The 25,368-nt window shown below is 40.6% G+C and overlaps 1 protein-coding gene across 3 annotated transcripts in view; it reads left to right on the forward strand.

Annotated features, from left to right (window-relative positions):
* The first annotated feature begins 23,973 nt into the window (after positions 1-23,973).
* Positions 23,974-25,368, forward strand: part of zgc:113279 (uncharacterized protein LOC553749 homolog) — a 46,082-nt gene continuing 44,687 nt past the window's right edge. For all 3 annotated transcript variants that reach the window (XR_009509065.1, XR_009509066.1, XM_059956809.1), the window contains exon 1: positions 23,974-24,984. Coding sequence is in view for 1 of the 3 variants with exons in the window: in XM_059956809.1 (XP_059812792.1) it covers positions 24,756-24,984 (229 nt within the window). In the remaining 2 variants the exon portion in view is untranslated. The remainder of the gene's footprint in view (positions 24,985-25,368) is intronic.

A 25,368-nucleotide genomic window follows, 5' to 3' on the forward strand; every position in this document is an offset into this window, starting at 1 on the left:
TAGATTGGATAGAGTTTGTAAAAATGAGTTCAGAAAAGTTTCCTTAATCTGTACGTAGAAGTCCCAATGAGAGAGTGCGCAATTCTTAATCTGCTATTGGGGAATGAGACAGTGCAAGTGACAGAGTTTGTGTAGGTGAACATTGCATCTAGTGATCACAATGCCATTAGTTTCAAAGTAAATGTGCAAAAAGATAGGTCTGGTCCACAGGACTTGGTAAATGGGAGGCCTTCAAAAATGAAATGTTGAGAGTACAGATTTTATATGTTCCTGTCAGAATAAAAGGCAAGGATAACAGGTTCATGGAATCTTGGTTTTTGAGAGATATTGAGGCCCTGGTTAAGAAAAGGAAGAGGTGCATAGTAGGTATGGGCAGGTAGAAACAAATGAGGTACTTATGGGATACAAGAAATGCAAGAAAACACTTAAGTAAGAAATCAGGAGGGCTAAAAGAAGGCATGAGGTTGCCCAAGCAAACAAGGTGAAGGAGAATCCTAAGGGAATCAGATTTGTTAAGAGCAAACAGATTGCAAAGGACAAAATTGGTCCTCTGGAAGAACAGAATGGTAATCCATGCATGGAGCCAAAAGAGATGGGGAAGATCTCTTTTTGCATCTGTATTTACTCAGGAGATGGACACAGTCTATAAAAGTGAGGCAACGTGACATCAACCCTATATAGATTTCAGAGGAGGAGGTGTAGGTAGTAGGTCATGTCTAACCAATCTTATAAAGTTTTCTGAAGAAATTACTAGAAACATGGATGAAAGCAAGGCAGGGGATGTTGTCCATGTGGACTTTAGCAAGGCATTTAGCAAGGTCCTGCATGGGAAGTTGGTCAAGGAGGTTTAGTTGCTTGGAATTCAAGATGAGGAAGTAAATTGGATGAGACATTAACTTTGTGGGAGAAGCCAGAGAGTGGTAGTAGATAGTTGCCTCTCTGACTGGAGGCCTGTGTCTAGGGAAATGCCACAGGGATTGGTGCTGGGTCCATTGTTTATCATCTATTATCAACGATCTGGATGATAATGTGGTTAACTGGGTCAGCAATTTTGTGGATTACACCAAGATTGGAGGTGTAGTGGACAGTGAGGAAGGCTATCGGGGCTTGCAGAAAGATCTATATCAGGTGGAAAAATGGGCTGAAAAATAGCAGATGGAATTTAATACAGACAAGGTTTTGCACATCAGTAGGGCCAACACAGAGAACGGTAGGGCACTGAGCAGTGTGGGAGAGGAAAGGGATCTGGAAATACAGGTATATAATTCATTGACAGGTAGATGGGGTCAAAAAAAAAGCTTTTGGCATGTTAGCTTTCATAAATCAAAGTATTGTGTACAGGAGATGGGATGTTATGTTGAAGTTGTATGAGACATTGGTGAGGGCTAACTTGGAGTGTTATGTGCAGTTTTGGTCACCTCCCTACAGGAAAGATGCTAACAAGGTTGAAAGAGTACAGAGAAAACCTACAAGGATGTTGCTGGGACTGGAGGACCTCAGTTTTAAGGAAAGATTGAATAGGTCAGGATTTTATTTGTTGGGACATAGAAGACTGAGAGGAGATTCAATAGAGGTATACAAAATTATGAGGGGTTTAGATAGGGTAAATGCATGCAGTCTTTTATCTCTGACTCTGGGTGAGACCACAACTAGAAGTCATAGGCTAAGGGTAAAAGGTGAGAAATTTAAGGGGAACATAAGGGTAACTTCTTCACTCACAGGGTCCTGAGAGTGTGGAATGAGCCAGCACAAGTGATTTCAACATTTAAGAGAAGTTTGTTAGGTACATAGATGGTAGGAGTTTGGAGGGCTGTGGTCTCGGTGCAGGTCGATAGGAGTAGGCAGTTCAAAAGGTCCGGTACAAATTGGATGGGCCATAGGGCATGTTTCAGTGCTGTGGTTTTCTATGACAATAAATTAGGCTTAAGCTACTTGTTGTTAGTATGCTTATTACCACATCTCCTAGACACTCAAATAGTTTGGGTCCAATCAATCTAATCCATTTCACTTTGGACTCACTTTTGAGGACTCTACAACTCATGTTCTCAGTATTAATTTTTTTTGCACAATTGGTCTTCTTTTGCACATTGGTTGTTTATCCATCTTTTGAGTGTGTAGTTTTTCATTGATTGCTTTTAACAAAACAAAGAAGCCCTTTCCCAACAGTAACAAAGAAAAAAGAAGAAACCCCCTTTACAATTCTATTGTGTGTTTGCTATCTACTGTGAATGCTTGCATGAAAAAGAATCTCAGGGCTTTATATGGTGATATATGCATACTTTGATAATAAATATTTTTTCAACTTTGAACAACCTTTTTGATTTCACCACAGTTCTTCGCGTCTTTTCCATTTCTCTCTAAATTTATCATTAACTGATCTTTTGCCCCTGTCAACCTGTTGATGTTCCTAACTTATATATGAAATAAGTCAGTAGCATGATGTTGTTTTAATTGAATCTTTAACCAAAAGTATGACTATGTCTCTCACGCAATCTACAGTGTACGACACTCCTATCTGGCCAATCAACCCTAATCTAGGACATAATTTTCCAAGAAAGGGTGCAATCAAAATTATAGCATGCCCTGTCTGAACAGAACAGATCAAGAGATAATCTGGTGCACTGTGCATGCTCCCATATTCTGAATTGTGTGAGTAATTTGAGTACCTGTGTGGTGCATGTGCAATGGAATTCAAAAGTATCTATTCAGGACAGCTAAGAGCGCTACTGAAATTCCATGTCAATAATGAGGCTACAGCAGTGAGTTAAGAGCTTAATAAATGAACTAATATTTCCTCTTAATAATGTAAAACTAATGAGGTAGTGCTGATTAAAGGGATTTCTTGCTCTCTTACTCTCACAGTGTATTGTATACAAAGCTAGACCAAGAGTTAAACACCTGAGTCAACAGCATTTTTCAGGGGTTTTAATGAGAAAACTGTGAAACTGCAGAAGGTCAAGTAAAACATGTATTAGATTCAAAAAAGAATCGTCACATGCCTGAATGTACTAATATTATCGATTATTCTCATGATCAATGTTAATCAACATAGTACACACATGCAACATTCTATAGCTATGCCGTGCACAAGAGCAAATGTGTTGCACAACAGTAGTTTCATAGTGATGAATCATAAACATAATACTTTCTTCAAAGTACATCTATATACGTTCCATGGCCAGACCATATTTTGGTAAATCGAATCACTTGGCTGCCCTTTCCCTGTCTGTGTACAGGCAGAGGCTAAAGAGAAAAGCTCCAGAGCTTAAGACAACAAAGAGGTGGTCACGGGAGGCAGAGGGGCAGCTGCAGGAATGCACCATGGTTGTCATGAAATTTATTAAAACAACTGTGGATGAGTGTGTCCCCACAAAATCATTCAGAGTCTCCCCCAATAAGAAGGCCTGGTTGAACCACGAGATCCTCAATCTGCAAAGAGCCAGATCAGAAGCATTTAAGAAGGTTACAAGAGGTCCAGGTACGATCTCCAGAAAGGCATCTCGTGAGCAAAGTGGCAATTCTGGACATAGGTGACAACAGAGCTTCCTTTCCAGATGAGCTCAATGAGGCTGGCATGTTCACTGAGGTCATTAACCTCTCACTTTGGCAGTCTGAGGTACTCACCTGCTTTAAGCAGGCTTCATTTGAATTGGTGCCCAAGAAGAGTGTGGTGGTCTACCTCAATGACTATCACCCAGTAACTCTTTCATCCAGTGTGATGAAGTGTTTTGAGAGGTTGGTGATGAAACTTATTAAATCCTGCCTGAGAAGAGACTTGGATGCGCTCCAATTTGCCTACTACAGCAACAGATCAACAGCAGATGCCATGTCATTAGCTCTTCACTCAACCCTGGAATATCTGGACAGCAAAGATGCAAACATCAGGATGCTCGTTATTGACTACAGCTCAACATTCAATGCCATCATTCCCTCAAAACTGATCAATAAGCTCCAAGACCTTGGCTTCAGTACCCCTTTGTGCAATTAAATCCTGGAGTTCCTAACCTGCCAGATCTCCAGTCAGTTCAGATTGGCAAGAACAACTCCTCCACAATCTCCATTAGCACAGGTTCACCACAAGGCTGTGTGTTTAGCTCCCTGCTCTACTCACTTTACACTTATGACTGTGTGGCTAAGCACAGCTCCAATGCCATATTTAAGTTTGCTGACAACACCACTGTCGTAGGCTAAATCAAATGTGGTGATGAATCGGCATATCGAAGGGAGATTGAAAATCTGCCTGAATGGTACCACAGTAACAACCTCTTACTTAATGTCAGCAAGACCAAACAGCTGATTATTGATTCCAGGAAGAGAAAACAAGAGGTCCATGAGCCAGTCCTCATCAGAGGATCAGAGGTGGAGGTGATTAGCAACTTTAAATTGCTAGGTGTTATTATTTCAGGCGACCTGTCCTAGGCCCAGTACATAATTGCCAATATAAAGAAAGCACAGTAGTGCCTCTACTTCCTTAGGAGATTGCAGAGAGCCGGCATGACATCTAAAACTTTGACAAACTTTTGCAGATGTGTCACAAACAAGAGAAAATCTGCAGATGCTGGAAATCAAAGTAACACACACAAAATGCTAGAGGAACTCAGCAGGCCTGGCAGCATCTATAGGAAAGCGTGAGCAGTCAATGTTTCAGGCCGAAACCCTTCATCGGGACTCATGAAGAGTTTCGGCCCAAAACATCGACTGTTTAATCTTTTCCATAGATGCTACCTGATCTACTGAGTTATTCCATTATTTTATGTGTATTTCTATAGATCTGTGGTGGAGAGAATAGTGACTGGTTGCATCATAGCCTGGTATGGAAACATCAATACCCTTGAATGGAAAATCCACAAAAAATTTATTGATTATGGATCTATACCTTCAGAACTCCTTCAGTGACTCAGAGGAAGCAGGAGCTAGGAAACCATAGCACCCTAGTAAATTCCCCTCCTCATATGGTTGAGTTCAATGGCAAGGAGCCCAACTGGAAGGAGATCCAGTAAGTAGTTAGAGCAGCCAGAGATAGTTCTGCCCCTGGTCCCAGTGGAGTACCCTACAAGGTGTACAAGCACTGCCCTAAGCTCCTTAGGGTTATCCAACATAGGAGAAAGGGTGCAGAGGTGTATAGAGCAAATCTGGATCCCCAAAGAGGAGAACTCCAAGATATAGATCCACCTCGCTGCTCAGTGAGGAAGAGAGGGTATTTTTCAGTATGGTTTCCTGTCGCCTGACCAAGCTTCTCCTTGGATATATATCTGTACAGAAAGGAAGGATTCCCAGAGTGCCAGATGACCCAAAACACATAGGTGCAGTTTCCCAGTTGACCAGGGAAGCATGAAAAGGAAAAGGAGACTGAGTCATACTATGACAAGACCTTGCCAACATGTAGGGGTCATTACCACATAAGCTGGTGGAGATTGTGCTGAACCGACATTATGTTCCGAGGAAGATAAAGGACCTCATCCTGGACTACTACAGGAACTTTAGATTGAGAGTCTCCTTCAGTAATGACCACATGAGGCTGGCACTGGCAGTTATAACTGGGAGTACAATCTCAGTGATACTCTTCTTGACCATGAACATGCTGGTTAAGGAAACTGAATTGGAGTGAAAAGGCCCTCTAACTAAAACAGGCATGTGACAGTCCCCAATTAGAGCCTTCATGGATAACCTCACGGTGACAACTACATCAGTTCCGGATGGATCCTCCTCCAGAGCCAGAGAGGTTCATTGCATAAGCAAGGATAAGCTTTGTGCCAGAGAAATCCAGGTTTCTTGTGTTTAAAAAAACAGGCTCACAGACAAGTTCCATTTCTCCTCGGATGGTGTTACTATCCCATCCATCTCTGAGAAAATAGTCAAGACTCTGGGGAAGGTCTTTGACTGCAGCCTAAGAGATGGAGCTGCCATCCAGAAGGCCACCAAGGAGTTAGAAGACAAATCATAAACAAGAGAAAACTTGCAGATGCTGGAAATCCAAGCAACACACACAAAATGCTGAAGAATCTCAGCAGGCCAGGCGGCATCTATGGAAAAGCGTACAGTTGACATTTCGGGCCGAGATCCTTCAGCAGAACCCTCCAGTCTTGCTGAAGGACCTTGACCTGGAACATCAACTGTACTCTTTTCCATAAATGTTGCCTGGCCTGCTGAGATTCTTCAGCATTTTGTGTGTGTTGCTTGCACGAAGTTCGAAGTTTGGCCACCAATGTGGACAAGTCGGGCCTACCTGGCAAGTTCAAGGCCTGGATCTACCAGTGTGGCATCCTCCCCCAAATCTTCTGGCCCATGCTGGTATATGAAGTACCCATGTCAATAGTTGAGGCACTTGAAAGAAAGGTCAAGGGCTTCCCTTGAAGATGGCTGGGCCTCCCACATAGCCTGAGCAACATTGCTCTGTATGGGAAGAGAAATAAACTGCAGCTCACCTTCAGCTGCCTGAATGAGGAGGTCATGGTTTCCCATACAAGAGAATTGCTGCTGTGCAGAGATTCCAGAGACCCCAAAGTCTCATCACCTGGCATTGACATCCAAGACAGGCAGGAAATGGAAGGCCAAGGGTGCAGTGGAGATGGCTGAATCACATATGAGGCACAGAGATCTGGTAAGGACAGTATAGGGCTGGGCAGCTTCCCTTCAACCTGCTTCAACAGGGCCCGGCGCAGGGACAGAGGCAAACTTGTCCAGGAAGAGGTGTGAGGAGCTGTTGAGCTGGTGCATACCACCAGGATGGTAGAAATGGGGCAGCAAGGAGCTTGGGCAAGGTGGGAGGGTGCGATGAAGTGGAAGATCTACTGGTCCAACATCTGCTCAGGCAGAAGCCCAGCACATTAAGTTCATGATCCGGGCTGTGTGAGATGTCCTGCCTAGTCCAGCGAAACTTTTTGCTTGGGTCAAAAGCAAGGCACCGTCATGTCCTCCCTGCCTTGGTAGAGGGACCCTGGAACACATCTTCAACAGCTGCCCAAAAGCTCTAGGAGAAGGATGCCATATCCAGGTGCTGAAGGCAGAGGCAGAAAGTATCTCCTCAGCCATTAACAACTGTAGGCACCTCAGCCAATCCAGAGAGCCCATAGTCTCTGTCAAAGCTGGAGCCCAACCACATCCTTAGATCAGATCACCAGCAGGTTTGCTCACCACAGCGCCTGACTGGCGATCTTGGCAAGCCATTGAAGTTCATCATCACCGAGGCCTGACATGGTCATTCTGTCAGAAACCTCAAAGCAGCTGGTCATAGTGGAACTGATAGTGCCTTGGGAAGATTGGATTGAGAAGGAGTTTGACCATGAGAAAGCCAAATACCAGGAGCTGGTAGAGCAGTGCCAGAGACAGGGGTGGAGGGCACAATGTGAGCCTGTAGAGGTAGGGTGTAGAGGTTTTGCTGGCTGCCCAATTCACAGAACCTACTCCCTCCTTGGGATTACAAGGGCTAGAAAGAAAAGAGCTATCAGGACCATCACAGAGACTGCTGAATGAGCCTTCAGATGGCCACAGAAAATGACGTGAGGCCCATGGACCAATGCTGCTGGGACATGAGCCAGGGCCTGATCACCTCTGGCTGGGCCGTCTGGGTGAGCGATGTTGAAAGACCCAAAACACCCAATGTGCCCAGCTCAAATCACTGATCATCAATTTATTATTATTGCTTCTTCTTTTCTTATTTGCAGTTTGTTGTCTTCTGCACTCTGGTTGACTGCCCAAGTTGGATGGTCTTTCATTGATTCTGTTATGGTTATTATTTTATAGATTTCTGAGTATGCCTTGAACAAAATGAATTTCAGTGTGATATATAGAGACATACATGTACTTTAATAATAAATTTTACTTTGAACTTTGAATTTGCTAAATGTTTACCAATATTAAGAAAGCTTAAGACTCACAGATACTGCTGTGTCAAAGGCAAATAAAGAGTGGATAGAGATTGATGTCTTTCTACCATGTTTGCAAGCCTGTTATTGGTCAGTTTCTTTGGACATTGCCATGAATCTCTAGGTGATTGACACTCCAAATACCTTCAAGTTTCAGTTGTGCAAGATGTTGGTGGGGCTGCATTTGGAATATTGCATTCGGTTTTGGTCACCCTGCTATAGGAAAGATGCAATTGAACTAGAAAGAGTGCATAGGAGATTCATGAGAATGCTGCCAGAATTCGAGGAGCTGAGTTATGGAGGGGGATTAAGGTAATGAGGATGATCTTATAGATATGTATAAAATCATGAGGGGCACAGGTATGGTGAGTGGACGGCCTTTTTTCCAGGGCTGTGGAATCAATAGCTAGAAGACATAGGTGTAAGGTGAGGGGAGAGTTTTAATAGGAACCGAAAGGGCAACTTTTCTTCTCAGAGGATGGTTCCACAAATCGAATCTGCTGCCAGAGGAAGTGATTGAGATAGATGCAGTAACAACATTTAGAAGACACTTGAAAAGGTACATGGATAGGAAAGGTTCAGAAGGGTATGACCAAATGCGTTAGATCATATCTGCATTATCACCTCACAGCCCAAGATTGAATGCTGCTGAGACATGCAGGGGTGCTTCATTATCTCAAGAGTTCTAAATCAAACCCACGAGGAATGAATGTGACTCTTTAAAACAAGAAGCAGCTAAAGATAGCTGAGTGTTGTCACTGCTCTAAGCAACACCTACAATGGTGCTCGAGCTGAGACAATTTGACATGACGGCTCTCAGCCCAAAATGTTAATTGTTTATTTCAAAGTTTAAAGCTCAAAGTACATTTATTATCAGAATACATATAGATCACCACATACAACCCTAAGATTAACTTTCTTGTGGGCATTCACAGTAATTATAAGCAAAGATTCAAAGCACATTTCTTATCAAAGTATGTATGCTGTATAAAACTCTGAAGTTTGTCTTCCCCACAGACAGTCACAAAACAAAGAAGACCATGGAATCAACCCGTTCAAAGAAATACATCAACGAAACCGCTCCACCGCACATTCAAACCAAATCTTGCAAATGGCAACAAAAAAACGAGTGAAAACTCAGAATATAAAACACAAAATCAAAAGGCAAGCTTCAGTTCAGCGCAGTGTTCATTATCTGCAGGCCTCCCGATTGAAAAATCACCCAGAACTAGCAACAAAAAAAGGAACCACCAGAAAAACGAGAACACATCATAAACGTGAACTAGAGTCCCATCCAGAAACTGTGTCGATTAAACTTTGCTCTGGCACTATCCTCCGACAGCATCGAGAGAGAGGGAGAGAGAGAGAGAGAGATCATTCGAATGCAAGGACCTTACCTTGGGAGCAGCGAGTGGGAGGGAGACAGAGACAGTCACACACAGACACTTTCCTTCACTGGCAGCGAGTGAGAGGCTGGTAGACGGCGCTGAACACCCGCTCACCTCTGCACCCTCCTTGATGGTTTGAGTCTCCCTTTGTGCTTTGATCAGTGAGAGATGGGGTTGATCATGGGTTCACTATTGCCCCCACCCACCACCCTGTCTCCAGGCTTCCTGGCACTTTGCTCGCGGCCTCGTGGTACCCTCTCGGAGACAGCAAAGCGCCAAATCTCTCAAAACACAATAGAATCAGTAAAAAATCATACCCCACAGGATGGTTAAGCAACCCGTGTGCAAAAGGCAAGAAACTGTGCAAATACAAAAAGGTAAAAAAGATATAAAATAAATCAACAAACAAGCAAGGAAGCAAGCAATAGATTGCTGAGCCTCTGGCAATGAACTTTGCATCATCAATGGGGACAGGAGAGGTTCTGGAGGTTTGGAAGGTTGTGGATGTTGTTCCTTTATTCAAGAAAGGGAGTGGAGATAGCCCAGGAAATTATAGACCAGTGAGTCTTACTTCAGTGGTTGGTAAGTTGATGGAGAAGATCCTGAGAGGCAGGATTTATGAAACATTTGTATAGGTATAATAGGATTAGGAATAGTCAGCATGGCTTTGTGAAAGGCAGGTTGTGCCTGATGAGCCTGATTGAAATTGTTGAGGATGTGACTAAACACATTGATGAAGGTAGAGCAGTACATGTAGTGTATATGGATTTCAGCAAGGCATTTGATAAGGTACTCCATACAAGACATTGAGGAAGTAAGGAGGCATGGGATCCAAGGGGGCATGGCTTTGTGGATCCAGAACTGGCTTGCCCACAGAAGGCAAAGAGTAGTTGTAGACAGGTCATATTCTGCATGGAGGTCGGTGACCAGTGGTGTGCCTCAGGGATTTGTTCTGGGACTCCTTCTCTTCATTTCTTTTATAAATAACCTGGATGAGGAAGTGGAGGGATGGGTTAGTAAATTTGCTGATGATGCAAATGTTGGGTGTGTTGTGGATAGTGTGGAGGGCTGTCAGAGGTTACAGCGCGACATTGATAGGATGCAAAACTGGGCTGAGAAGTGGCAGCTGGAGTTCAACCCAGGTAAGTGTGAGGTGGTTCATTTTGGTAGGTCAAATATGATGGCAGAACATAGTATTAATGGTAACTCTTTGCAGTGTAGAGGATCAGAGGGATCTTGGGGTCCAAGTCCATAGGACACTCAAAGATGCTGCGCAGGTTGACTCTGTGGTTAAGAAGGCATACGGTGCATCAGCCTTCACCAATCATGGGATTGAGTTTAAGAGCCGAGAGGTAATGTTGCAGCTATATAGGACCCTGGTCAGACCCCACTTGGAGTACTGTGCTCAGTTCTGGTCACTTCACTACAGAAAGGATGTGGAAACCATAGAAAGGGTGCAAAGGAGATTTACAAGGATGTTGGCCAGATCGGGGAGCATGCCTTATGAGAATAGGTTGAGTGAACTCGGCCTTTTCTCCTTGGAGTGATGGAGGATGAGAGGTGACCTGACAGAGATGTAGAAGATGATGAGAGGCATTGATTGTGTGGATAGTCAGAGGCTTTTTCCCAGGGCTGAAATGGCTAACACGGGAGGGCACAGTTTTAAGGTGCTTGGAAGTAGGTACAGAGGGGACATCAGGGGTAAGTTTTTTATGCAGAGAATGGTGAGTGTGTGGAATGGGCTGCCAGCGACAGTGGTGGAGGTGGATACAATAGGGTCTTTTAAGAGACTCCTGGATATGTACATGGAGCTTAGAAAAATAAAGGGCTATGGGTAACCCTAAGTAATTTCTAAAGTAAGTACATGTTCGGCACAGCATTGTGGGCTGAAGGGTCTGTATTGTGCTGTAGGTTTTCTGTATTTCTATGCTTCTATAAATATTGAGAACTTGAGATGAAAAGTCCTTGAAAGTGAGTCCATGAGCTGTGGGAACAGTTCAGTGATGGGGAGAGTGAAGTTGAGTGAAGTTATCCCCTTGGTTTCAAGAGCCCAATGGTTGAGGGGTAATAACTGTTCCTGAACCTGGTGGTATGAATCCTTATTCCTCCGTATTCTTTGATTCCCCTTCACGGATGCTGCCTGACCTGCTGAGTTCCTCCAGGATTTTGTGTGTGCTGCTCTGGATTTCCAGTATTTGCAGAATCTCTTGTGCTTAGGAAAAAAATGTTACTCAGGTCCTCTTTCTTGACTCCAGACTGATGACAATGTTTTTTTTAATCTCAATCCAAACTAGCACTTTGAGTAAAGCTACATTACAGGTCACCAGCATAGGCAGTCACCTGCATATCAAGATCTAGCTCAAAGGAAGACTATTTACACCAGAGTGGGCGGCTGAGTCAGACCCAAGAATCATTAGATTTCTGCAGACCCACAGTGCAAGCTGAAGGCTGAGGTGTGCTGCTTATAGCAAGTCAGAGAATGCTGAGTAATGATGGCATTTTCTGAATCTGAGGTCTTTAGGCTAAATAGGTGAAGTATTCCAAAATTCACTGGTTATAGCACGAGTCAGATGTTCTGGACTTCTGCACACACCCACTGCAGATCAAGTTTAAGTTTAAGTTCTTGTCATGGGCATATATTCCTAGGGCATTAATGCCGTAGAAATTAGGTTATTGCAACAGCAACACAGAATACTACGAACATAACAAACACTAGGCCTCGGGCCATGGGCTTGCCTGTTGCAGCAGTCTAAGATGGGAAATAGCAGATGCGATGGGCACAGCATTCACTCTAGATTGTGGGCTGGCTCCTCCCATTGGTGTTTGTCTCCAGTGTTTGCTCTGTAGAAGACAAACTAGACTGCTGAGAACTGCTTATTCTTGCCGACAATACACATACACTATCAATTTACAGGACATCACTCAGGAACTTGGGCTATATTTTTTTGTGTGTGACTGTATTTTACTGATATCTTATTTTGGCCTTGTGCCATGTATGACTGTTGGTACTCTTTTGCACCTTGGACTGGAGGAACAATGTTTTGTTTGGCTGGATTCATGTATGGTTGAATGATAATTAAATTTGAATGTGCAAAATTACATAAACTTAAATTAACATAAATTATATATACAACAAAATAAATAAATATAAATATAACAATGTTGGTCCAAGTTAATGGGAAATTTGATTTAGGGTTTTTCAGTGGGGAAGAAGCTTGAGGTGAGGGTCTTTACACTCCTGTGCTGATGGCAGCATCGAAAAGAGGGCATTGATGGGATGGTAAGGGTCCTTGATAATGGTGAACTTTTTATGACTGCACTAGGCATCACTGAAACCTGCAAAAGATGGCTGAAGAAGGGAGATTTCCTTCTTTTTGTGACCAGATAAGAGTGTTAGACACTGGCTTTACACTCCAAATGGATGATTTTAAATCTCCCAGCTGCCATGGACAGGTTCAGTTGTATGCATTTAAGACTGGTTCCTGCAAACAATGCTCCTTTGATCGACATCTTCTGGACTGGATAGACCATGAAACCATCTTTTACATTTCTTTACTGTCTTTTACCTTTGTTTCTCATCTTGAAGGTGATTTTGGAACTGTTGGAGCCCATGCTTTGCTGTTTAGAGATCGTTTGGGTGTTTCAGCACTCTGCAGTCTCCTAGAAGATTCTGGGTGGCAGAGGCAGCGTGAACAAAGCTTGTGACAAGAAGGCTGCAGGATGGCACGTGAGCCAATGTTTGACACAATTTAGCCGATTATACCTTGTTCACCGATTAAAGCAACAAGGGAGATTGAAACATCAAGGTGAGTGTGCAAGTTTGGAGATAGTTTAGGTGTCCCCGTGCTCTGCAGTCTCTGAGAGGATTCTGAGAAGCAGACACAGCATGCAGGAACCTCATAGCAGGCAGGCTGCAGGACAGGGTGCAAGCCAATGTTTGGCTCCATTTCACTGATTAAAGCTCCCATTGTTCGTCGAATAAAGCAACAAGGGAGATTGAAGAATTGAAGCAAGTGTAGAGGGTGAGTGCTGGCTACCTGTCCTTTGATCAGTTGCCATATACCAGAGAGGGAAAAGTCAGCCATTGGGCCCTGAGAGTGTTCCCCAGATTTTTCTCCATCTTGGATTTGAACTTTGAACGAGAGACACTTTTTTCAATCTAATGGTATTTATATTCTATGTTTTCGCATTTTCTTGATATTCTCATTTTTTGAGCAGGGAGGGAGATCTGGGGGTCAAAGTGCCTGATCCATTTTGTTTGTTTTTTTTTCCGCAGGGAGGGGGTTTGGGGGCTGCTATGCCTCATCCGTTTATTTGCTTTTTTGTGCAGGAAGAAGGATCTGTGTGGGGGGGGGGGGGAGTCGATTGGTCTGATCCATTCTATTCGTTTGTTTTTGTGTGGGGAGAGGGATTTGAGGGTTGATATGCTTCATCCATTTTCTTTTTTTGTGCAGGAAAAGGGTTTTGGGGGCGCGTCAACATGCCTCAGTTGTCCTATTCCGTTTTTTTTGTGCGGGAAGAGGGACTTGAGGGGGTCAATTTGCCTGATCTGTTTTATTCAGGGATCTATTGTGTGGTAAGTGGGATCTCAGGGAGTCAATGTGCCCGATCAGTTCTGTTTGTTTTTTTTGTGCAAGAGAAGGAATTTTGGGGGGGTTGATGTGCCTGATCCATTCTGTTTTGTTGTTTGTTTATTTTGTGTGAGAGGAGGGATCTGGTGGGGGCGGGGGGAGAGGTGTTGATGTGCCTGATCCATTTTGCTAATTTTTTGTGTGGGAGAAGGAATTTGAGGGTTGATGTGCCTAATCCGTTTTGTTCTTTTTTTGGTGCGGGAGAAGGGACTTAGGGGTCAATGTACTTGATCTGATTAACTTGGTTTTTCTGTGGAGGAGTGATTTGGGGGTTGATGTTACTGATCCATTTTGCTTGTTTTTTGTATGTGAGGAGGGATTTGGGGGTTGATATGCTTGTTTTGTATTTTTGCTTGCTTTTGTTTGCGGGGAGGAGGGATTTAGAGTTTATTGATTGTGCTGCCTTTCTTTTCTTTCTTGGTTTCATGGCAACCCGGAGAACTGAAAAATCTCAGAGTTGTATACTTGGATAATAAATGAAACTTTGAACCTTTGAACTTTTGAAGATAAACAGCCAAGGTTTCTGGAGCACCAACCAAACCATTAAATGATAGGACAGGATCATGGTGTAGATTGAGGAGCTGCGGTTTCAGTGCCCAGTACCAATCTCCTGTGGGTTCAGTACCATCCTCCACTAGTGCTGTCAGTGTGGAGTTTATATGTGACCATGTGGGTTTCCTCTGGGTGCTCCAGTTTCCTCTCACATCCCAAGGATGTCAGAAACTAAATCAGAATCAGGATGAATATTACTGGCATATGTTGTGAAATTTGTTGTTTTGTGGTAGCAGTACGTTGAAATACATAATAAAAACTATAAATTGCAATAAGAAATAAATAAATATATAATGGCAGAGGGGAAGAAGCTGTTTCTGAAATATTAAGGCTCCTGTACCCGCTCCTTGATGGAGCAATGAGAAGAGAGCATGCCCTGAGGGAAAGGGGGTCTTTAATGATGGATGAGGCATCACCTATTTCTTTCCAATATTTTTATTAGTTTCTACATGGAAGAGTACAAGAAAGTATATATAAACGGTCAAAAAAGATTTTTTAAAATCTACCAATTACATTATATCTGTTCATAATAACAATCTCATGTAAGTTAATCAATAGTTATATTGAAATATACTAATTTATTACAAAAAAAAAGGAATCTAACCCCTACCAAGACCGAAGCTGTTCAATAAGGAGAAAAGAAGGTAAAATACCTTCTCGTATAATAAAAATTAATAATAGCCAACATCTGAAGTTAAACAACAAATTGAAGGTTTTGAAAATAATTCAGAAAAGGTCCCCACAATGTTTGGAAAGTCTTGATGAGATTCAGAAATTGAACAACAAATCTTCTCTAAATCTAAACATGACATAACTTCACATAACCATTGAGCATGAGTAGGAGGAAAAACATCTTTTCATTTAAAAAAAAAGCATCCTCCTAGCTATAAGAGAGCTAAAGACCAAAATATGTAAATCAGATGCCTTCAGCTTAATATCTTGTCCTGCAACAATACCGGTTAGGGCTGTCAGAGGGTTAGGCTTAAAAATGACTTTAAAAAGTCAGGAAAAAGTTTGAAAAACTTCCTTCCAATATTTTTCAAGATTCAGACAAGTCCAAAACATATGAATTCATGAAGCTTCTCTATTACTACATCTGTCACGGTAGGGAGATACATCCAAATAAAAATGAGATAGCTTACCCTTAGTCATATGAGCTCTATGTACCACCTTAAATTGTATGAGGAAATGTCGAGCACATAGCGATGAAGTATTAACCAGTTTAAAATTTTCATCTCAAGTTTCCTCAGATATTGATGTCTGTAAATATTGTTCCCAGAGATTCTTCATTTTGTCTAAAGGAACACTGCTCGTCTCCAGTAACATACCATAAATATTAGATATTGAACCAATATGAAAAGGTATCAAACTAAAAATTACGTCTAGTAAGTTCTTATCTGAGCTTATAGGAAATGTGCATAATTGAGATCTTAAGAAGTCTCTGATTTGTAAATATCTAAAAAAGTGAGTTTTAGGTAAGCTATATTTAGCTGATAATTGCTCAAATGAAAAAAGGTTTCCTCCAAAAAACAGATCCCAAAAACATTTAGTACCCAACCTGTCCCATTCTTTAAAAACTAAATCAATCATGGAGAGTTTAAAAAATTAGAATAAATGGGACTTGAATGGGAAAATCTCAATAAACAAAAGTGGTTTCTAAATTGTATCCAGATCCTCAGAGTTTGTTTAACTATTAAATTATCAGTTAGTTTACTTACAGATAAATGAAGTGAGGATCCATAAAGAGAAATAATAGAAAATTTATTACCAGAGTTAGCTTCTAAAGAGACCCATACTGGACAGTCTGCACAATTAATATAATATAGCCAAAATGTAAGATATTATATATTAACTGCCTAGTAATAACACCTAAAATTATGTAAGGCTAAACCTCCAGACTTTTTAGATTTTTGAAGATGAACTTTATTTAAACAAGGACGTATATTTTTCCATATATAGGAGGAGAAAATAGAATCAAAAGAGTCAAAAAAGGATTTAGGAATAAAGACAGGTAAAGCCTGAAAAAGATATATAAATTTAGGTAGAATATTCATTTTAATAGAATTAATTCATCCAATCAATGATATTGAAAGAGGTGACCAATTTAATAATATCTTTTTTACATGATTCAATAAAGTAAGAAAGTTTTCTTTAAACAGGTGTTTGTAATTCTTAGTGACTGTTACACCCAAATAAGTAAATTGATTCCTTACAACTTTAAAAGGGAGATTAGTATTAATTGATAACTAATTATTTAAAGGAAATAATTCACTCTTAGGTAGGTTCAATTTATATCCTGAACACTGGCTAAAATGGGAGAGTAAAGAAAGTACGCAAGGTAACAACTATGTCTCAACATTAGAGATAAAAAACAATATATCATCAGCGTAAAGTGAGATTTTGTGGGTAGTACCTCTCCTTAAACTACCACAGATATCACTAGGTTCTTGAAAAGCAATGACAGGGGGTTCTAAAGCTAGATCAAAGAGCAAAGGGCTCAACCGACAGCCTTGTCTAGTTCCGTGATGAAGTTTAAATGGTTTGGAATTTTGAAAATTAGTAAGAACCCGAGCAGAAGGAGATAAATAAAGTAATTTAATCCATTGAATAAAATCCGGTCCAAAATAAAATTTTTCTAAGGTTTTAAATAAATATTTCCATTCAACCCAATCAAAGGCCTTCTCAGCATCTAAGGATATCACACATTCCGATATCTCTCGTGGGAGGGAGAGTAAATAACATTTAATACATGGCGTATATTAAAATGGGAATGTCGGTTTTTAATAAATCCAGTCTGATCATCAGAAATAATAGAAGGTAGAATATTTTCAATCCTACGAGCCAGTACTTTAGAAAGGGTTTTAGTATGAACATTGAGTAATGAAATTGGCCTATATGAAGAGCGTTCAGTTGGGTCCTTGTTCTTCTTTAGGGTAAGCGAAATAGAGGCTTCATAGAAAGATTGAGGCAAGCTACCCAATTTAAAAGAAACCAAAAAGACTGAGTGTAACTGCGGTATAATTAATGAAGAAAAAGCCTTATAAAATTCTCCAGAAAATCCACCTGGGCCTGGAGCCTTCCCCGAGTGTAATGAACATATAGCCTCGGCAACTTCCTCATAAGAAATGGGTTGATCCATCTGTTTACAATTATCTGCAGAAAGTGTAGGGATATTTAATTGATCTAGAAAATTATTCATTACTGTATTATATTTAGGGGAGTCAGAACTATAAAGTTTAGAATAGAATTCTCTAAAGGTATCATTTATTTCAGAGTGATCAATTGTGCTATCATCATTAGTTTTGGAAATTTCTTTAATTTGTCACTTAACTACAGAAGTTTTTAATTGGTTGGCCAATACTTTGCCTAATTTATCTCTGTGAATGTAAAATTGAGTTTTATCTTTAAGAAGTTGAGTTTCAATTGGATACATTTAACAGAAGATCATATTTAGTTTTAACTTCAACACATTATATAAAACAGGATCTGGAGCTCTAGCATATTTTTGATCTAATTGTTTCAATTGATTGGCTAATTGAATGACTTCTTTATTAGCTTTATTCTTAACACTCGCAGTATAAGAAATAATTTGTCCTCTCATATTGGCCTTGAAAGTATATCATACAGTAAGATTAGAAGTCTCTTCCTTTTTATTCTCTTCAAAAAACAAAATAATATGCCTCTCTAGAAATTTTAAAAAATCCTTATCAGATAACAAAGTTGTATTAAAACGCCAAAATCTGTTTGTTTGAGGAAGTCCAGGGAGATTTAAAAATAGAAATGCAGGAGCATGATCTGAAACAGCAATCTCTTTATATTCACAGGAATGAACTGATGGAATCATTTGACTATCAATAAAAAAATAAACAATCCTGGAATATGTATGATGAACATGGGAAAAAAATGGGTACTCCCTATTTAAAGGATGTAAGAAATGCCAAACATCAACAATACCATATTTCAATAAAAAAGACTGAATAAACAAAGCTGATTTATTAAGAGATGCTGGTTTAGAAGATGACTGGTCTAAAATTGGGTCTAGCCAGTAGTTAAAATCTCCTCCCATAAAGAATAAAGACTCAGATCTGGTAAAAATGAAAAAAAAAACACTCAAAGAATCCTGGATCATCTACATTTGGGCATACACTTTGGCAAATACTATTAATTTACAACATTTGTATTATCTAGTTTTCCTGAAACATTAACAAAATGTCCATTAGTCTCAGACACTACTTTATGTTGGACAAAGGAAAGTGTATTATCTATAAGAATCAAAACTCCTCGAGATTTGGCCTGAAAAGAAGAATGAAAACAAAGTCCGTTCCAACGGCTAAAAAGACATAGATTATCACATTTGCGTATGTGAGTTTCTTGTAAAAAATAATAGGAACCTTAAATTTCCTAATATAAGCAAAAATCTTATTACGTTTAACAGAGTGATTTAGCCCTTTCATGTTAAAACTGAGTAAATTAATTGTTTGGTCCATTTTTAATATTATTTAAAGGAAGGGTTAAAATGCAAGTTAAAACCAATTCATAATCCTTGAGAAATAGTAACCAAGCAACAAGTTGGCTAAAAAAAAATTCAAAAACAGCTTCTGAGAAAAAAAACATGCCCTGCTCATCTCCCAAAGAAAGAGGACCGACCAATAGAGAGCCGGTATCTACAACTACGGAAAAACCTGGTGATCGCCCCAATTAGTTTCAAGGTTATTTATATTCCAACCTAGACTAAACAATGTCCAAACAAGAAATTCAATTCTCATATATCAAAAATACAGGATTAAAAAATACAAAAGGAAATTAGTTACAAAGGTTTACCAAAAGTAAAAGATACAATCATTCATACAGAAAGACATTAAACATTTAATCTTATATCTTCATGAAAAAACAGGCTAAGCAGTTAGCCTTCAAATTTAAAAAATCTTGCAAAAAAATTCCATAGGATGATTACTTTTGGTTAATTCTTCGAGACCCAGAACCCGTAGGTTGTTCCTTCTACTTCTATTTTCTATGTTGATAATCTTCTGTCTTAACTTTTTGTTGGACTTCGATTGCTTTTCACAAAGCTTTTGCAATTCATCCACTCCCGTTTCCAGAAACAACAACATTGCTTCATTATTTTTATACGTTTATCATGTTCATTAAGAGTTTGCTGAATAGAATCTATTTGTTTAAATTCAGAGCTGAATTGTTGAAACTTCTCAGAGGCTTCACGTGGATGTCTTTGCAGCAAATCCATAATAGAATCCAAAGAAGCAGGGGGTTCATCGTTTTTAGTACCTCTGCCACCCCTTGATGAAAAAAAATCACACTAACAAAGGAAGTTTCAAGACAGGTTGGAAATAGTAAGATAATTATAGTTGGAGCAATGGGAGATTGCTGCTACTCCATCAGCCACCACCAGGAAATCCTAGCATCACCTATTGAAGGTGTCTTTGAACCTGGAGAGGCTCATGCCCATGATGGAGTTGGCTGAGCTTACAACTTTCTGCAGCTTTCTCAGATCCCGTGTATTGGCCCCTCCATACCGGACAGTGATGCAACCAGTTATACAGCCTGGTAGGTTGATTAGTGGCTGTAAATTGCTCCTCATGTAGGTGGTCTGAGCTTTTAAGTTGATGGGGATGCAAGGAAAATAATAAAAGGATTAGAGAAACAGCGAGTTTGATGCTACACATAGGCTCAGTTGATCAAAGAGTCTATTTCACCTTGCATGGCTCTATGACTGTGATTCTATGGCTGTCTCATGGGGACAAACAGGACACAGAACTTTTATATATCCTGTTTGTCCAACACAAACATTGACAAAGCATTACTTCATTAAATTATTTATGAGCTTTTACCACTGAATGAACTTTCTTTATTTTCTTTAAGGCGTGAAAATGCACACCGTAAGTTTCCTTTAATACTATTGAGTGAAGTTTCAGCTGAGATCAAATTTCCTCCCCCTTCTCCTCCTCCTCTTCTCTCTTCACATCACACCCTCTCTTTATCTGCTCAGCCTGCAAAATGCTTATCCAATTCTGCTTCACCGAGAGATATTTTCTTGGTGATACACCTGATTGTATTGTGCAAAATGTTTGTCCCTGGGGGCACTGGTGACCTGCTGAGTTCCTTCATTAGATTGCATCCATTTACTCTATTAGGTACATCTGTACAGCTGCTTGTTAATGCAAATATCTAATCAGCCTATCATGTGGCAGCAACTCCATGCATAAAAGCATGCAGACATGGTCAAGAGGTTCAGTTGTTGTTCAGACCAAACATCAGAAAGGGGAAGAAATGTGATCTAAGTGACTTTCACTGTGGAATGATTGTTGGTGACAGATGGGGTGATTGAGTATCTCAGAAACTGCTGATCTCCTGGGATTTTCACACACAACCGTCCCTGGAGTTTACAGAGAACGGTGTGAAAAAAAAATTCCAGTGAGTGACAGTTCTGTGGGTGAAAACACCTCGTTAATGAGAGAGGTCAGAGGAGAATGGCCAGACTGGTTCAAGCTGACAGGAAAGGACAGTAACTCAAATAACCACACGTTACAACAGTGGTGTGCAGAAGAACATCTCTGAATGCTCAACATGTCAAACCTTGAAATGGATGGGCTACAGCAGCAGAAGACCATGAACATACAGAAATATACTTAGTGGCCATTCTATTAGGTATCTCCTGTACCTAATTAAAGTGGTCACTGAGTGTATAATGATTTCCTTGTGTTAGGTAATTTATAACTCAGCAGCAACTACTTTTTGCAGTGAAATATAAGTTGTTGGTCTCTCAGTTTTAATGACACATTGTGTAGAAGTGCAATTTTTGGGTATGTTACTGCTGAAAGCTAAATGTAAACAATGGGGAGAAACTTCAATTACATTAAACAACTATGTTTGGGATCCAAAACCAAGAAATATATGTTTACTATTGAATAATTTGAAAAAGTGTCAGAGTACTAAAACAAAAATCTTCACAATATATGCAGTTGAAATGTAATCCAAACATGATTAAGGGGTGAGACAATATAGGGTGTCAGGGCAGCGCATTAGCATTGCAGCTAGCTAACTCTCTACAGTGCCACTGACTGGGGTTCAAGTCCTGCCACTGTCTGTAACAAATTTGTACATTCTCCCTGTGACCGTGTGGGTTTCCTCCAGGGTGCTCTGGTTTCCTCCCATGTTCCAAAGACATACAGATTCGAGTTAGTAAATTATGGGCATGCTGTGTTGGTGCTGGAAGCATGGCCACAGCTGAGGGCTGACCACAGCACAATCCTCAGACTGTGTTGGTCATTGCCACAAACGGCACATTTCACTGTGTGGTTTGAAGTACATATGACAAATACAGCTAATCTTTTAAATCCTTATAAGAAATGCAGAATTCATTTTTAATTTCAGAATCGTTGACGTCATGGAATTTGTTGTTTTGTGGCAGTAGTATAATGCAAGACATTAAAATCAATATAAGTTACATAAATATATAGTGCAATAGAGGAATAATAATTAGTGTTCATGGGAGTCCTGATGCAGGGTTTTGACCTGAAACATTGACAATTGCTCTTTCCTCACTGACACTGCTCGACCCATTGAGTTCCTCCAGCAGTTTGCGTCCATTCACTGTATCTTATCAACACACACAAAATGCTGGTGGAATGCAGCAGGCCAGGCAGCATCTATAGGGAGAAGCGCTGTCGACATTTCAGGCCGAGACGTCGACAGTGCTTCTCCCTATAGATGCTGCCTGGCCTGCTGTGTTCCACCAGCATTTTGTGTCTGTTGCTTGAATTTCCAGCATCTGCAGATTTCCTCGTGTCACTGTATTTTATGTTAATTTTAATCTGCAAGCAGCAGTAATTCCTTTGACTAAAGTACAAGAGGGAGGAATTGGGAACCTAATTAATGCCTGAACCCCCCTCTTAAATCTCTGCACATTAATGACTGTGAAAGGCCTGTGTGAAATTACTTTTGGCAAGCTTAGATCATCTGTCACCAGGTGAGTCTTCAAGGGAGATTATGCTTCACAATTCAATGAATTGACAGGTTTACAAGAAAACATTCTGTGGGGTTAACTGGAATTATGCTGTAGTGCATTCAAGAACACACCCCGTGGACAATATGACAGTGATAGAATTGTGGGCGTACAAGTTGGCAATGATTTGTGTCAATGGATGCATAATTATTTGAAAATCTTGTCTTGCATTTCTGCAATTTTGATTTCCTTCTAGGACAACTGGAGGCAATAAATCATTATGTATTAACAAGGGAAAGGCTGACAATAGTAGGGAAAGTTGGGTGATGGGAGTTATTAAGAGGTAAAAGAGAGAAACATGGGTCAGGTACAGACAGCTGGGATCAAGTGAACCCCTGGAGGGGTATAAGGGATGTATAAGTGTACTCAAGGAGGAAACCAGGAAGGACAAAGGTGGGGTATGAGATGCCTTTGGCAGAGAAGATTGAGGAAGATCTAGAGAGATTACAGAAATATGTAAAAGGAAAATGAGTAACTAGAGAGAGAAGAGGACCCTTCAAAAACCAAAGGTAAAGCTGTCTGGAACATCTCTCACAAAATGCTGGAGAAAGTCAGCAGATCAGGCTGCGGAGAGGAATAATTAGTTGACATTTCAGGCCCAGATCCTTCATCAGGACTCTCTAGAGACTGAGGCTGCCTGCCCCTCTGAGTTCCTCCAGCATTTTGTGTGAGTTGCTCTGGATTTCCAGCATCTGTAAAATCTCTTGTGTTTATACTTTGTGTGGAGCTGTAGAGATGGCCAAGACCCTATCTGAATAGTCCTCCTCTGTTTTAGTAGCAAAATCATGACCATTCTGATCACTATGAACTAAATGATACTTCGGTTTTTATGCTCCAATTTTGTTTTTCTTGTAAAAGTTGTGTATAATTTATGTTTCGCTTATATTTCTCTTGTGAATGCTGCTTATAAGACTATTAAATGATCTACCTCACTATGATCGATGATTTGTGTACAAAGCTATTAAAGAAAAGCTTAAATGAGGTATGTATGGGGCTAGTAGGGGATTGGAATGGATAAAGTTTTGCCAACAGTAAGTCCTAGCTGTGGTAAACCTTTGATCAGTGAGTGAGCATCAATAAAAATATCAAAGAATGTTTTAACTACATTGACAGTGTTACAGAGAAAAAGTACAAACCACTGCATTGTCTATGGTTATAAACTGTCAGGAAATTGCAATGTACAACCATAAGGTGAATCAAGTCATGACTGCACTCAGCCACTGTTTTAATGTAGGAATGGCAGAACATGATTGATGGGCCAAATGGCCTAATTCTGCACCTATGACTTATGTCGTTTTTCAATAAGACCAATCAGTTTGTGTCCAGCAAGATTCCTGAGAAAGTGATTAGAAATAAAATGACACGTTGCTTTTGGTTTGGTTTGAGGAAGAACAAGGAACCAAGGAAAACTCAGATCTACCTCTGCTAATACTGTCGTACTAACTAGGTAATTCTGGAGTATAATTATTTGCACTCTGGCACGCCAAATATGTTTTTTTCTCTCTGAGCAGGTACTAAGTTCAAAGTAGATGTATTATCAAAGTATGTATATTCCACCATATACTACTGAGATTCATTTTCTTGCGGGCATTCACAATAGAACAAAGAAATACAACAGAATCAACGAAAAACTGCACACAGACTAACATCCAATCAATGTGCAAAATAGGACAAACCGCAAATACAATAAATAAATGAATATCGAGAACGTGAGTTGTAGAATCCTTGAAAGTGAGTCTGTAGGTTGTGGATATAGATCAGCGTTGAGGTGAGTGAAGTTATCCACACTGGTTTAGAAGCCTGAAGGGTGCTATTTAGAGTTTCAAGATTCCATGATACCGTTATCAATATTCTTAAATTAAGTGACAGGAACATAAATGAAAAGCCTGCATTTTTATGACGAAGAAATCTTGCTGCTAAAACATGCGTTTAGTGAGGGCCATGATCTAATGAGTCCATGAAAACGCTGAATAAAAGCAACAGAATTACGTTGCACCTCCAAATCCTCCTCTGTGTTTACTTTCAACTCCTGCAAAATAAGTTTGAAGAAAAACGTGTCACATTCGGTGCAAGTGAAGGATTGTGAAGGACCTGGTAAAATGCGATTAACAAATGCACCAATCAGTGGAGTTGACGCAGATCCGACCGTCAAAGGATCATATTTCAAATCCTTCCTCTTAAATGAGCCCGTTCATTTTCTTTAAGAAAAACACCCATCAAGAGTCAGGATTTCTATTTGTCTTAGAGACAGAGCTTTGCAGGTTACGATACACCTGACGCTGCGTCGCTCGGGCACGGTATGCTGTGCAAAGTGCTGAGTCCGGATAGCTTGCGCGATCAGAGCAGCAATGACAGTGGGATAGACTGCTGCTTCCCGGGGAACGACCTGTCTCTTCCAGCCGGAGAAGTGCCGACCATCCCTGGCGTCTGCACACTGCAGAGTCCCCGTTCTCCCTCTGCGACAGTCTCCCAGTTCTGCAAGCAGGAACGAAAGACCAGGCCAGAAGCAGCGAACAAGAACCAAAGTGGTAAGATGCCTCCACTGTAGTAAGCATGGCAGTAAATATGGGTTGTGGTTTGGATCAGTAATAGTCTCCAGGTATTGAAAAAGGTCAGATACGAGCCTAATCGAGGCAGTGGGGCCCTTGCTCGAGGGAGAGCGAGGAACGAGTCCGTGTTTTACACATTTATGCGCCGGGCCAGATTGAAAAAGTCTGGATGTCAGTGCCGGGCTGCTCCACAAAGTTTACGTGTCTCTGCGCTGAAATGGAACTGTGGCTGCAGCTAACGGGCTGCCGTGACGTGAACTCACTTTCGCAATCTTTAGTTCGCAGTGTTATTTGTGTACTTTTTATTGTTTGCACGACTTGTTTTTTTTCGCATATTGGGCGATTGATGGTCTGTTTTAAATG

Source organism: Hypanus sabinus, chromosome X2 (genome assembly GCF_030144855.1).
Source record: "Hypanus sabinus isolate sHypSab1 chromosome X2, sHypSab1.hap1, whole genome shotgun sequence".
Taxonomy (NCBI): Eukaryota; Metazoa; Chordata; class Chondrichthyes; order Myliobatiformes; family Dasyatidae; genus Hypanus; species Hypanus sabinus.